The sequence below is a fragment of the Chrysoperla carnea genome, chromosome 4, assembly GCF_905475395.1.
Source record: "Chrysoperla carnea chromosome 4, inChrCarn1.1, whole genome shotgun sequence".
Lineage (NCBI taxonomy): Eukaryota > Metazoa > Arthropoda > Insecta > Neuroptera > Chrysopidae > Chrysoperla > Chrysoperla carnea.
This window is the reverse complement of record NC_058340.1, coordinates 49692030-49705320: the sequence shown is the minus strand read 5'-3', so window position 1 is coordinate 49705320 and position 13291 is coordinate 49692030. Positions and strand designations below refer to the sequence as shown.

Sequence of the window (13291 nt, the reverse complement as noted above, 5' to 3'; positions counted from 1 at the left end):
GTTAAACCGAAGTAAGTTTAAGGGAGATCATGGTTTAATGGCTGCTACTGTGGTTTCAAATTCATATTTTGATGTAAATATTACAAAAGACATTGAAGTTATTAAGATATTTCCACCATGAAAGCACTTATAGACAGATTTGGACTATTTTTTTCACAGGCTCAGAATAATTTTAGACGGAGATCCCGAAGTTGCAGAATTTTTGGCTAATCAGTTGAAAAGTTTTCGATTCCAAGGGTCAAAGCATGTAAAACTCGTTGAAAAAAAAAGTAGGAAAGTTGAAAGGAATGTTTTTAGAATAAAAAATAATAATACCACGTCGATTTGTTTTCGAGATATTAATTTTGACGTAAATTGCTTCGACCAATTAGACATTAATTATTTCACCCTTAGACTAGGGCACTTAGACATTAATTATTTCGTGTTTCAAACTATCGAAGTTTCTGAAAAGTCCCATTCTTAATCTGTGGAAAAAAATTCGTTCTTTCTGTCGAAAATTGGGTTTTATCATAGTTCAAGCATAGGAACTGCAAATACCTTTATATTATAAATGTGAAAGTCAGAATGTTTGTTTGTTTGTTTGTGTGTTTGTTACGCTTTCAGGCAAAAGCTAATGAATGGATTTGAATGAAACTTAATAATAATATGGTTCACACATCAGAATAACACATGAACTATAATTTATAACGATATATTTATCCGTTCTTTCTGTCGATAAGTGGGTTTTACCGTAGTTCAAGCATAGGAACTAAAATACCTTTCTAGAAATACCTTAAATTGTAACCGGATTCGGTTTTTTATGGCTTTGGCACAATCCTAGGTTGTACGTACTTTTTTTAAATACTACAAAACCTGATTATAAAATAAAAATTCAATTTTAATGGTATCAGATAGAGTTTATTACAGCAATCAGTTCTCCTACTATTATAAGACCACCCTATTTGTATCAGATCATTTGTCAAAATTTCAGATCAAACTAGAGATTCGCACTTTATATGGAACCAGTCATTATTTACATGAATTAAACTTTTCTATTTGGTCAGTGTTTTATTTTTTACAAAGCCGAAAATGTGACAATTATGATAAAATATTAAAATAAATTGATAAATGATACTATTTTGTATTAGGAATTTCAATTAGTGTATATAAATAAGTGTTGCAGCGCTAAATAAAACAATGATGTAAATTTAAAAATTATACATAATATTAAGTTCAATGAACCGCCCAAATAAATATTGACATCATCTTGACGCGAGCACTTATGTTCTGTACCAATATACCATCTAAATAAGTAATTTGATACATTTAAAACATAACCAAAATTTAGATTCACTTATCATAACATTACCGAAATTAATATTATGATTTATAAACAATTACAATGTATTATCATTATATAAACACAGGATATACAAATAAACACTAAAGGTTGATCAAAACGAAATGAGACTGTTCGAGAGAGAGATAGGTTTGTGTTTATATAACGTGTACACAACATCAAAATTTTTGTCCTTTTCTACCCAGAAATATCTTTCTTGCTTGCAAATATCTCCAAAACTATTTGAAACCCTATCCCTATCTCTATATATTAGAACGTGAAAGTAAGGATGTTTGTTTGTTTTTCGTTTGTTTACTTGCGTGTTTGTTACGCTTTCATGCAAAACCTAATGAATGGATTTGAATGAAATAGCAGAATAACACATGAGATATAATTTATAAAGATATATTTTAAAAAAAATTTTAACTGTAGTCTATGACATTTCACTACGCCATCTATGAGCATCATTTTGAGCCATAAGTTAAAGATTTCTGTAAAATTGTGAACGAGATACAATTGATGGCCACCTGTTCTGATGCACTCAATGAATGAAGACTATATAACATTTGAAAAAAATGAATTCTGTACATATATTTTACTCATGTAAAACAATCCCTACCCCTATTTCGATTGTTATGGAAGGGGGATAAGCGAGAGCAAAAAAGGTGGAGGCTATAACGCGGTGATCTTTACTTTTAATCCCAGCGAAGCGGGCGGATATCCAGCTATTAAAAAATATAAAAATTTCTATATACAAAAAATTTACTCTCGCAATTTTCGTATTTTTACAGGACCAGATAATTTAATCAAAAATTATAAAAACTTTAAAAATTAATATATTTTTTGTGTTCAGCTTTAAATGCAGTTTTCTATGTGCCCAAATCAAAGTTAATTAGTGTTAATAATCAAGTTTAATAATTATTCAAATTAAGATGAGCATTTCTGTGGGCTGTATTTTAACAAAATGCAAGTTTAATAATATTTTATCGAAATAATTTTGAAATTAAATTTTCCTGTAATAACAATGTTTTAAGAAACCTATGTTTTTTTCTTGAATTTGTTTTATAAAAATTATAAATATTTCATTTCCGAGTGATTTTCAAAATATGAACTTTATGAACTTTAAGTTTACCTTCAGCTTCTTGAATAATCCTGTACCCTGTATATTAAAACTTTTAAACAAATAGTGAATTTAAAATTGCTTGAGATTAAAGTTTAACATCTCTCTACTGTCCTAAATCTCTGATAAGAGCATATATTCGAAACAATATTAAAAGTAGTTAACCTTCATGAAATGCCCGCAGAGATTAGTTTAAAATTTTTTCTATAATTTAAAATCTGTATATTATATTTAATTTGTGCAATTATTTTTTATTCTTGTCTATAGTTTATTATTGTGATTCTTATCATATTATAGAAACGCGACTTAAATAAATTAAAGTAGCTGTAGCGAAAAACAACGTAAAAAAGATTTTATTTTTTATAAGCCTTTGATTAAGTTGTTACTCATTTTTCAACCACTTTCAAGTTTTCGATTGGAATTTGAAATATTCTACAAAATATAAAAGCGCAAAAACATTGTGAAAATACATTCGAATTCGAAGAGTTTTAAGTAAGCTTTTATTTATTACCAAACAACGAATTAGAAAGTGAATTTTAATGAACTAAAAATAGAAAAGAAAGCTTTTAATATTGACGAATGTAGTTGCCTCAAGGAAAAACTTTTCTAGTAAGTTAACGATCGTAAAATTTTTTTATAGCCCATAATTTGGTAACTACAGATTTTTCTGGCATTGTATTGTAACAACTACCTAAACTTTATAATGCAAACCAAAAAAATTCCATTTGCAAAGAAATACCCTAGTATACGTATTACGAAAAGCTCTAATTAGTTAAACAAATGTTTTTTTATAAATGTCGCACCAAATTTAAGCCCTTAGATATTTCTAACATTTTCTCTAAACTTGTGGCATCTCTCAATTCTGGTCAGCGCTGGATTTACAGGTAGGCCGAATAGGTCCATGCCGATTGCGGCAAAATTTTAAATGTTGCTAAAAATTAAAAGCGCTTAAACCTTTTTTTCCCAGCCGCTAAGAAGAATTATGAAATTGTTAAACTATTACTCATATACATGCTGGTCTTCTAGTAGATGAAGGAAAAGGCTGCGCATTAGAGTAGGCCGCTCAAAAGGAGACCGAAATGTTATGTATTCGGCATATTTACACAATGTACAGAACGCAAGTGTAATCGGAAAAAATAGGCCGAAAATTTTATAGACCCGGAATATTGTTGTAATTACGAGTTTGTAGGGTTGAGTTTGTCGACTATAGAAATGGGACAAAAATAGGGAATTTTTTTCGATCTATTTTACGGATCCTTTTTTCCTAAATCCTACGTAAGAGGCGACCTACTGACATCAGATTCTTAAGTCCAGCACTGATTCTGGCATTTTCAAGTCTTATAAAAATTGACCCTCGCTAAACAGTCAAGGTTCAAAAGTAGAAAGAAAATTCTTTTAAACTAAAATTATTAAGTAAGCTAGAATTAAAACTTTTACGATGACTAAAGAAGTTTAAAGGTAAAAAAAATTACTAACCTTTCTATGTTCGAATTAACATGATTTTCCGATGGTAAACATGAACCCATATACAAATAATGAGCCATAATTAATAAAAAATATTAGTTTATATAAAATTTACACACTGTATAATATTCATAAAGACCAATGTAATTTAGAGTACATAATAATATATTATTTTCACATAAATATATTTTAAATCAACAGACACATAGAAATACTAAAATTAACTAAATTAATTAACTAAAATAAATTAGTTAAAATAACAAATAAAAACAAAATAAATTTATAACAAAACACAATACAACACTTAGCAAAAACCGTAAAATAACTCAAGACATTATTTGAAATAAATTTAGATAAAATATATTTTTTTTAGTTAAAATAAAAATTTCTATAAAATTTTGAACACTTTGGAACGAACGACAAACATATTGCGTAAGAAACCATCCAACCATCTGATTACACAACTTATATTACAATTTTAATTTTTAACTAAAAAAAGTCTACTATAAAGTTCTTATAATGGGGTGAGTGAGAGAGACTTTGGGCCCCACATATGGCAAAGAGGGGATATTTTAATAATAATGATAATACCAGGTGCTGTTGCTGTTACCCCATACTCATATGTATATTATACAATATATGTCAAAGAAGGTGCTATGACCCTGCTTAGGAAATAATATATCGTAAAGGCGAATAACATAACACAACGTAACAGATGATCCATGTATGTATAGTTTTCTTACTCTGTCACTATGAATTTTGAGGTATGTTTTAACCTTTTATCCAGAAATGTATATGTTTCTTCCTTATTAAGGTAGTTCCATCGTGAAAGTTTCACTCTAAAGATACCTTCAAATAGCTTCGCACAAATCTTATGAGAATTGGTTCCCTGCTAAATTGTTTCAATGGGCACAACGAAAAATAATAAAAAGAAATTTGGAATTACTAATCATTTTCTCTACTGATAATATTTTTCATTCTCATTTCAATAAATGTAATTAATGATATTCGGATTTTAGAAATCATGGAATTAGTATTTTAGTATATTTTTATACATCTATTAGTCCGCGGGACAGCACCCTTTTTTGTTAAATGATCAATACATACTCGGTAAGAAATTTTATTGTAGATATCACTATCTCAGTATCTGTGTGGAAATAGTAATAACTTGAATATTGAGGGAATAGTAACATTATCAATAGTTATGGCGGACGAGTCAATGCAGTATGGGCGCCAGGCCCATCCAGGTTTTTGATATCAGAATACTTCTGGTGGATAGCAAATTCAATACTGTAATATTAATTATGCTTACAGTAGATACTACATTACCTGTCTCAATACGATACCAGCATTGTAGTAAACGCCATACATTTCTTACAGTGTAGGTACTTGAAACTGCGTGTAGGTACTTGAGACTTCCTTTTGGCGAGCATACCAAACTTTTTCACTACGACTTTTTCGAAAATGCTGCATTTTCAAATGAGCATGATAACTTCATATTTAAGCTATCGATCGCAAAAAACACTGCAGGGAATTTGTCTGTTTTCTGTTCAGTTGAATATTAGCTTTAATTTCAAAAAAATTACAACTCGAATTACCAGTAATGCTTCTGTCTAATAGTTAGGGCAATTTTTCCTGGACGATGTTACATTATACATTAGCACCGGCTGACAAATCATTTAGACAAGATCCTTACTTACTGATTGATAGACATAGACAATCAAACAAGTTTTTACGTCTGTTCAGTGTAAGTCGTGCGATCTTCCTCAGAATTTGTACTTCGATTTTGTAATTCGATGATCAGTTGATGTTTAAATTCTTATCATAATCTCAAAATTACCTATTTTTTACAAAGGCCAACGTAATTTTAATTTATATATTATTTTGATTATGAATAAATTAAAATTCATAACAAATATTATTTTTAGATCAATTTTCCCAAACCATCAATTTCCGGCGTTATTGAACAGACAGTCTAATTAAATCTCTTAGACAATGCGGTAAACATATATGGTTTTTTTCTCTTAACTAATGGATTATTAAATAGTAGTTATCTATGAACCTCGTCAATGCTATACTACCTGAATTGTGAAGAATCAACAATTTAAATAAACTTAAACATATCCAAGGAGACTTTTATCCAATACTATTTTCACTTTATTTTAATGTAAAATATTTTGATGTTAAAGCAGAATGCAAAAATTCATTCTTTTTAAACATATTGAAACTTTTGTCCCGAAGGATTCAAAATCCATTTCCAGATAAATAATGTTATAATCTTTGCACACATTTGCATAATTTATTTGATTTTCTTACAAAGTTTTAAATAAAAGTTGTAAGTGTATAAAATACAAGTACTTTGATAAAGCACAAACAAACCTAAAAGGAACTAAAGGCCTGTCTCTTCCAGAACAGTAAACAAAATAACTAACTTCCATATTATACAAAAAAGTTAAAAGAAGATACAATACTCTTGTATAAAGATATTTTTCTTACATAATTCCTTTTTTATTCATTATTTATATAGGGGACAGACATACAATTTTCAATAAAAGTATATAATAAAAAAAGATGGGAATATAATAAGTATGTAAAAATTATAAAATACATGATGGATGGTGGTATGTACTACTATTAAGTGCTCGCATTTCATTATTATAAGTTAGTTTTGGCGCAAAAATTATTTAATATCATACAATGAATAAAATAATTAACATATTAATTAATATAACAAGTGAGAATGACAACTAATTATTTACCACCTTTACTTTTGCATGTAGGTAGTCTGTTTGAGTTACTAACAGGCAAAGTTTTTATTTCACTATTATGGTTTTCTTTTTAAAATTGAAAAACATTTTTTAAAGTTTGAGCACAAAAATTTCAAATTAAAGTTAGTAACGTATATACTAGTGATGGGACGAATATTCGCATTTGCATTCGCGAATATTCGCATATTTTTAACATTCGCATTCGCAAAAAAAAATGCGTTTCTGACATAAAATCATCATCATTTTGTATCATAAATTGCAAAATAACCCCAATCTTCACTAATATGTACTTTACTCATATTTTTATACCATGTATATATGAAATATACATAGTATATTAAGTTTAGTTCCAAGTTTGTAACGCTTAAAAATAATGATGCTAGGAAAAAAATGTTGTCATAGGTGTTCATAAATTCACCTAATTAGTCCATTTCCGGTTGTCCGTCCGTCCGTCTGTGGACACGATAACTCAAAAACGAAAAAAGATATCGAGCTGAAATTTTTACAGCGTACTCAGGACGTAAAAAGTGAGGTCAAGTTCGTAAATGAGCATCATAGGTCAATTGGGTCTTGGCTCCGTAGGACCTATCTTGTAAACTGTTAGAGATAGAACACAAGTTTAAATGTAAAAAATGTTCCTTATCCAAAATTAAACAACTTGTGTTTGAAACATTTTTTTGTAAACATCACTGTTTACCCGTGAGGGCGCCAATTAGGCGGAAATTTTATAATATGTACTATACTTGATTATCAGTTATGTATGTGTCACATGTTTGTATGTGTAATGTGATAAAGAAATCAACACTGACTATGCATGGTATTTCAACAATTAAATCAGTCAATTGTTTGTTTTCACTAGTTACATCACCTTTTTATCACTGTTAAATTTGAATGTTGGACAAATATATGCCTAGTATGCCTAGGGTAGCGGGTTCGATTTCCGCCGTCACACCAAAAATTAATTTAATTAATAGTTTTAATGGGCTGGTATAGTGCGTAGTATATGCATGAAGGAGGTGCACTCAGCTTTTGAAAATAATTGAGTAGCTGATAAATGAAATTATCAGCGGAAAAAATGGTAAAACACATATGGTATCCCAATGGGCTCTATAGCCTAAATGTGTCCTTCGTGGACAGCCAATATAACCTAACCTAACCTAACCTCAAAAAAAAAAAAACTAAATTTTGCTTTTAATGGACTTTTATGGTTTGTTTTTAATGGACTTATACGACGGACTCTTTTATGCTAATGAAGATTTTTATAAGTACTAGCTCGATCCGTATGGAATTCCGTGGCTACCGTAACTCATGGCTACCTTGTACTCGTGACAAAAAAATCAACAATAACTTTATTTGCGGACATTCTGTCCGCAACGGTCTTGATATCCAACCAAAATAATCAAATACAAGTTCAAGATAATATAATGCTAAATTGGAAATTGTGGATATTAAAATATTTAATTTAGGTAAATAAGATAGGTAGTAAAACAATCGTGCATTTTAAAGTTCGTATTCACAACCCCGCCCCGTTCTCTTTACGTTTAATTGCGTGATAAGCTTTTACATATTGATATTTTATTACAAACAGATGGTGTTGAAATTTAAAAAAAAATTTTTATTTAAAATAAAATCAACTTTAAACAAGTGAAAACCAGCAATTGACTGAGTTAATTGTTGAAATACCATGTATAGACAGTGTTGATTACGCAATCGTTTGTTTTTTTACGTCATGTAAGTATAAAAAGATAGTTACTCTTAGAGAATCACATATACATACAGAGAGACACATAGCTGATATTCCCATATAATACATACTATATAATTTGCTCTCTCGCGGATAAACAGTGATGGTTTACGAAAAAATGTTTCAAACAAAAGTGTATTTTTATTTTTTATAAGGAACATCCGGAAATGGATTTTAAGAACACATATACCAAAATTTTGTAAGTAACATCAATATTTTTAAGCGTTACAAACTTGGGACTAAACTTAGTATACACCTTGATATATTTCATATATACATGGTATAAAAATTGGCTCACCTATCAGCGTCCGATGACAATATAATAATTTAATAATCCTATACTTGAGTTATTTTACCGTGGCCAACCTTGAGAACAAAGGTGTCTTCGAACCTAATAGTTCAGTTAAATTAATTCGATTTTACATTTTTCTTTAATATAAGTTATTTTAAAGCAGAATTAAAAGATCGAACCACTTAATCCCAAGTTTTTAAAGCTTAAAAGAAATTGGTATAGGTGTCCATAAAATCGCCTAATTAGTCCATTTTCGGATTCCTGCTTGTCCGTCTTTGGACACGATAACTCAAAAACGAAAAGAGATATCTAGCTGAAATTGTTCAAAACGTAATAAGTGAGGCTAAATTCGAAATTAGCAACATAGGTAACTTCGGTTTTGGGTCCGTATTAAAAGAGTAAATAAGGCTATAGTTTATATATTTTATCTTTCGTCTTAAAAATAAATTTTATAATTTGTTAAATACAAAAGGCTTTAAATGTAATAAATGTAACAGATAATAAATTAGATAAGTAATGATTGTAAGCCATTACCAAAAGTAGCCTTTTTTATTTGTATTACATTTTGGTTTTTGTCTAGTCTCTTCTCAGGTTATTAATGTAGACAAAATATACCTGGCATTATTATTTTAGACAGAAATAAAAATTATTATTATTTTACGGCTAATGGAGGCATAAATAGCAATCCGTGTTGGATATAGGCGTTAGGAATAAGACCAATAACTTTCTTATTCATCTAAATAATTATATTCAATGACAGCTATAGTAAAAAGAATTTCTACAATTTTTTCAAATGATAAAAATAAATTATATAAAATTTTTCTATTACTTAGTTTTTTTCTATAACTTTAGTTTAATATTTTTCTTAATAACTATACTAACAGTAGGTTTCTCCAGGGACTTTTAATAAATTATTCGTTTTGAAAATTGTAATTTTTACATTTAAGTAAATGGGGATAAATTTAGTTGTGTCTTTGGTTAAGAATTCAATATGAATTACAATTGTAAAATATTTTCTTTTGATTCAATATATTTGAAAAAATAATAAGCTTTCAATTAAAACAATTCCGACTTTAAAAGCATAATATTTAACTTGGCAACATCATCAAGGAAATAATTATCCAAAATAATTTATAATTAATAATATATCTTTTTAATAATAAGAAATAAAATAAAAGTTTCTTTATTTGCTAAATACTTAGTACTTTTTAAATACTTGGTACTTGGATCTCCATTATGGAATGGAATGAAGTAAATACATGTATAACAATATCAAAGTTTAACTTTATATTCGATAGTTCCACCAAGTACAGTAATTTCGAAAACTACTTAATGAATTCTATATAAATGCAATTCAGATTGAAATATGTATTTCGAAAAATTCCAATTTTGATAAAAGATTCTGTAGAAATTTTCACATGCCTTTCACATGTTATTCTATGAGGGCAATGTGCATTTTAAGTCGATAGTAAATAAAAGTATAAATTTTCCGATGCGACAATTTCAATTAAAAATTTATTTTCCTGTCGTCAGAAAATCCTTAATACCTCAGAACAGATATACTTTCATCTGAGAATCGATTTTATAAAACCAAAATTTAATACGTTTTCTGTAATTACTTAACAAAATAATCAAAGTTTGAAAAGTAAAAGTACCAATTTCCGGTATGACAATTTCAATTAAAAGTTAATTCCTTGTCATTTCATAATCCGCAGTTCAACCTCTTTCATGTGAACATGAAACACGATTTTGAACACGGAAAAATTATATAATACATTATATTCAGAATTTTAGTTTACATATTGCAATGAGTTTCAATTACTTAACAAAATATACAAGTATTTTATTTTGATACAAGTTATTACAGATAATAAAAACCTAAATAAAATTACATCACATAAACAAATCACCTGTAAATATGTATTTTCAAAACATAAAGAAAAAAATTAAAAAATTTATCTTTAAAAATTGAAGGTCAATTTCCCGCAGTAAAACCGTTGAAAATCAAATATATATGATTATAAAGAAACAAAATAATATGAATGATACAAGGTTAAATAAAATAGTTAATACAAAAAGTAAAAATTTTTATAATATACTCGTGACATCATTCTAATAACGAACATCACATAGTACCTATATATTTTTATATTCACATGTTTTTATGCATAATTTAATAAAAAAAATTATGGCTTAAATAATCTTTAAACTATTTTGTATACAATAAAATTTATTTATAAATCATATCAAAATATTATATACAACGTAATAAATCAAAATTTTAGTTAGTGAATCGATGAAATTTAAATGACAACAAACAATAACCGTAGATACTGGAAAATTTTCAACATGTCAATAAAAATTACTTAATTGTTAAATAACTTTGATCAAACAATTGTAACCATAATTATATATAACAATAATTAAAAATTCAATAAAAAACAATATTCATTAGTAAACTTACATTTTATGTTTTTCACTCATAATAGCTTACAGTTTTTTTTTTCAATACATTATTTTTACTTAAACACTAATCTATTTAAAAGTACATATTAAAAACACTCAACTATAAATATTTATTTAAAACCGTCCACATAAAAGTTAATATCAAACTTTATTATGATTATTAACTGTCACTTTTATAAAAACAAAAATAAAAAAGCAGTTACACGATAAATTCAACTGCCATAACACAAAATAGGTACCACTCCGCTGGATAAAGCGGGACTACAAAACAACGCGCGCCCTCTATATGGACCCCCGCAACGTATATTTAGAATTGCATCGGTTTGTATTATTTCGAACACCAGAAATCCTTAAAAGTTTTATTTATTACTTAACTTAAATTTTAATTAAATTATCTTAGTATGATGTTTACATTTCATAAATATTAAGGAAATTTTATTAAAATAAACATACTTTCATAATATTCATCGCTTTTAATAACTAATTACATGTTCAATCATTGTTATATTTTCACGTCTATTGGCAATCCTGATTTGATTCGAAAGTAATTTATTTGAATTTTTGTATTTTTAAAATTTTAAATATTTCAAAAAAAAACATATTTTTTAATTGATAATTTATTTAATATAGAAGTATAATTATAATTTAAATCTTGAAAGGGTTTTTTCATAGTTGCAATTTGTGTTAGTTAGTAATTTATTAAATAAAAAACAATTAAGTTTTTCTTATAATTACTAACATACACGAACGCATTCAAATTTTTATTTTTGCCAATAATTTTTCACATTCATGACGTGCTTATGGCTTGATAGTGCTTTTCTTTTGTTTTATCCATTTTACAGCTTATAGCTGTGGCCAAATTATTCTTACAAAGCTTTTTATCTAGAAATAATTTATCAAAATTAAAATTGCAGCGGCTGATTATTTTCATAATGGCCTCAAATATAAAAGAAATAACTTAGATTTTTGTTACTGCTTTCAAGGTCGTCCCTAAATTTCATGAGTATATATGGTTGCAAAGTTTCTTCGTAATAAAAACTATTAGTTTGGCCAACAAACAGGGTGTAACAGAGTCTTGGGTTTTAGATAGAAATATTGGGATAGCATGGCTAAAAAGTCTTCGAATTTAGAAGTAATGGCGAAAGATGAATGATCCTTTTAACTTTCAGCTTATTTACCGCATGTCTTTTGCGACATCCCAATTACGGTATTCAAATTAATCCTTACTGCGGTATTATCAGACTGAAATAGCGGAGGGCAGCTAGGATTTGACCATAATATTCCTATGCCAGCGAGACTACTGCATTATTCCCCTTCTCACCTGAATGATCCGGTATACAAATCAGCTTGAATGTTGAAACCTCGCGGGCCCCAAGTTCAACTTAACATCCAGAAAAATACTGATACAATAAAAATTTCTACTTGAAAAACCAAGGCATTCTGACTAAGACGAATCGACAGACATTCGGGGGGGGGGGGGGAGATATTAAAGCCACATTTCATTTGAAGGCCTAAAGGGGGCGGATAGTGAACAGACCCTTCCCGTGCCAAAGGGTTACTGCATCATTCCGCTTTCGAAGTTCACTTGACTACTAAAAAATAACCCAGTTTCAACAATTCACTCAGTTTCTACAGAGCAAAAATTTTTGCTTGAAAAATCGATTCGTATCATTTTCGATCTATCCTAGTCCCTATCTTTCATTTCCAATCTATTCCTGTTTATTTTGAAATCAGAAGAAGCATCTTGGTATGGGAATCAAGAGAGAAATTTTCCCACTATTATTCCTCTTCAATAACTCTGCTGCATTATCTGACGAAACTACAATTGAAAAATAATTCCAGTACGACATCAAAAAATGTATCAGGCATGCATATTTGATTTAGTTCGATGTCATGCCGTCATGTCATGTTCGATGTCAAAAATTAATTTCCATAGCACAAATTCGTATTTTCGCATCGGCAATTTAGTTTTAACACAGATACAAAATGGTTGTAGTTCATTGAAAATTATCTAATAATAAGTATGATTTAGAAATAGGATAATTGAATATAATAAGAAGATTGATTTAATTGATTAATAAGTTTATTTATTACGTAAATGAAATAATGTTATAATAAA

At 28.3% G+C, this 13291-nt stretch overlaps 1 protein-coding gene across 1 annotated transcript in view; it reads right to left on the bottom strand.

Moving 5' to 3' along the window:
- LOC123298758 (transcriptional activator Myb) overlaps positions 1 to 3982 on the bottom strand; it is a 49247-nt gene extending 45265 nt beyond the window's left edge. The window contains exon 1 of the mRNA XM_044880853.1: positions 3915 to 3982. Within this exon, the coding sequence (XP_044736788.1) occupies positions 3915 to 3982 (68 nt within the window). The remainder of the gene's footprint in view (positions 1 to 3914) is intronic.
- Between the last annotated feature and the right edge of the window lie 9309 nt (positions 3983 to 13291).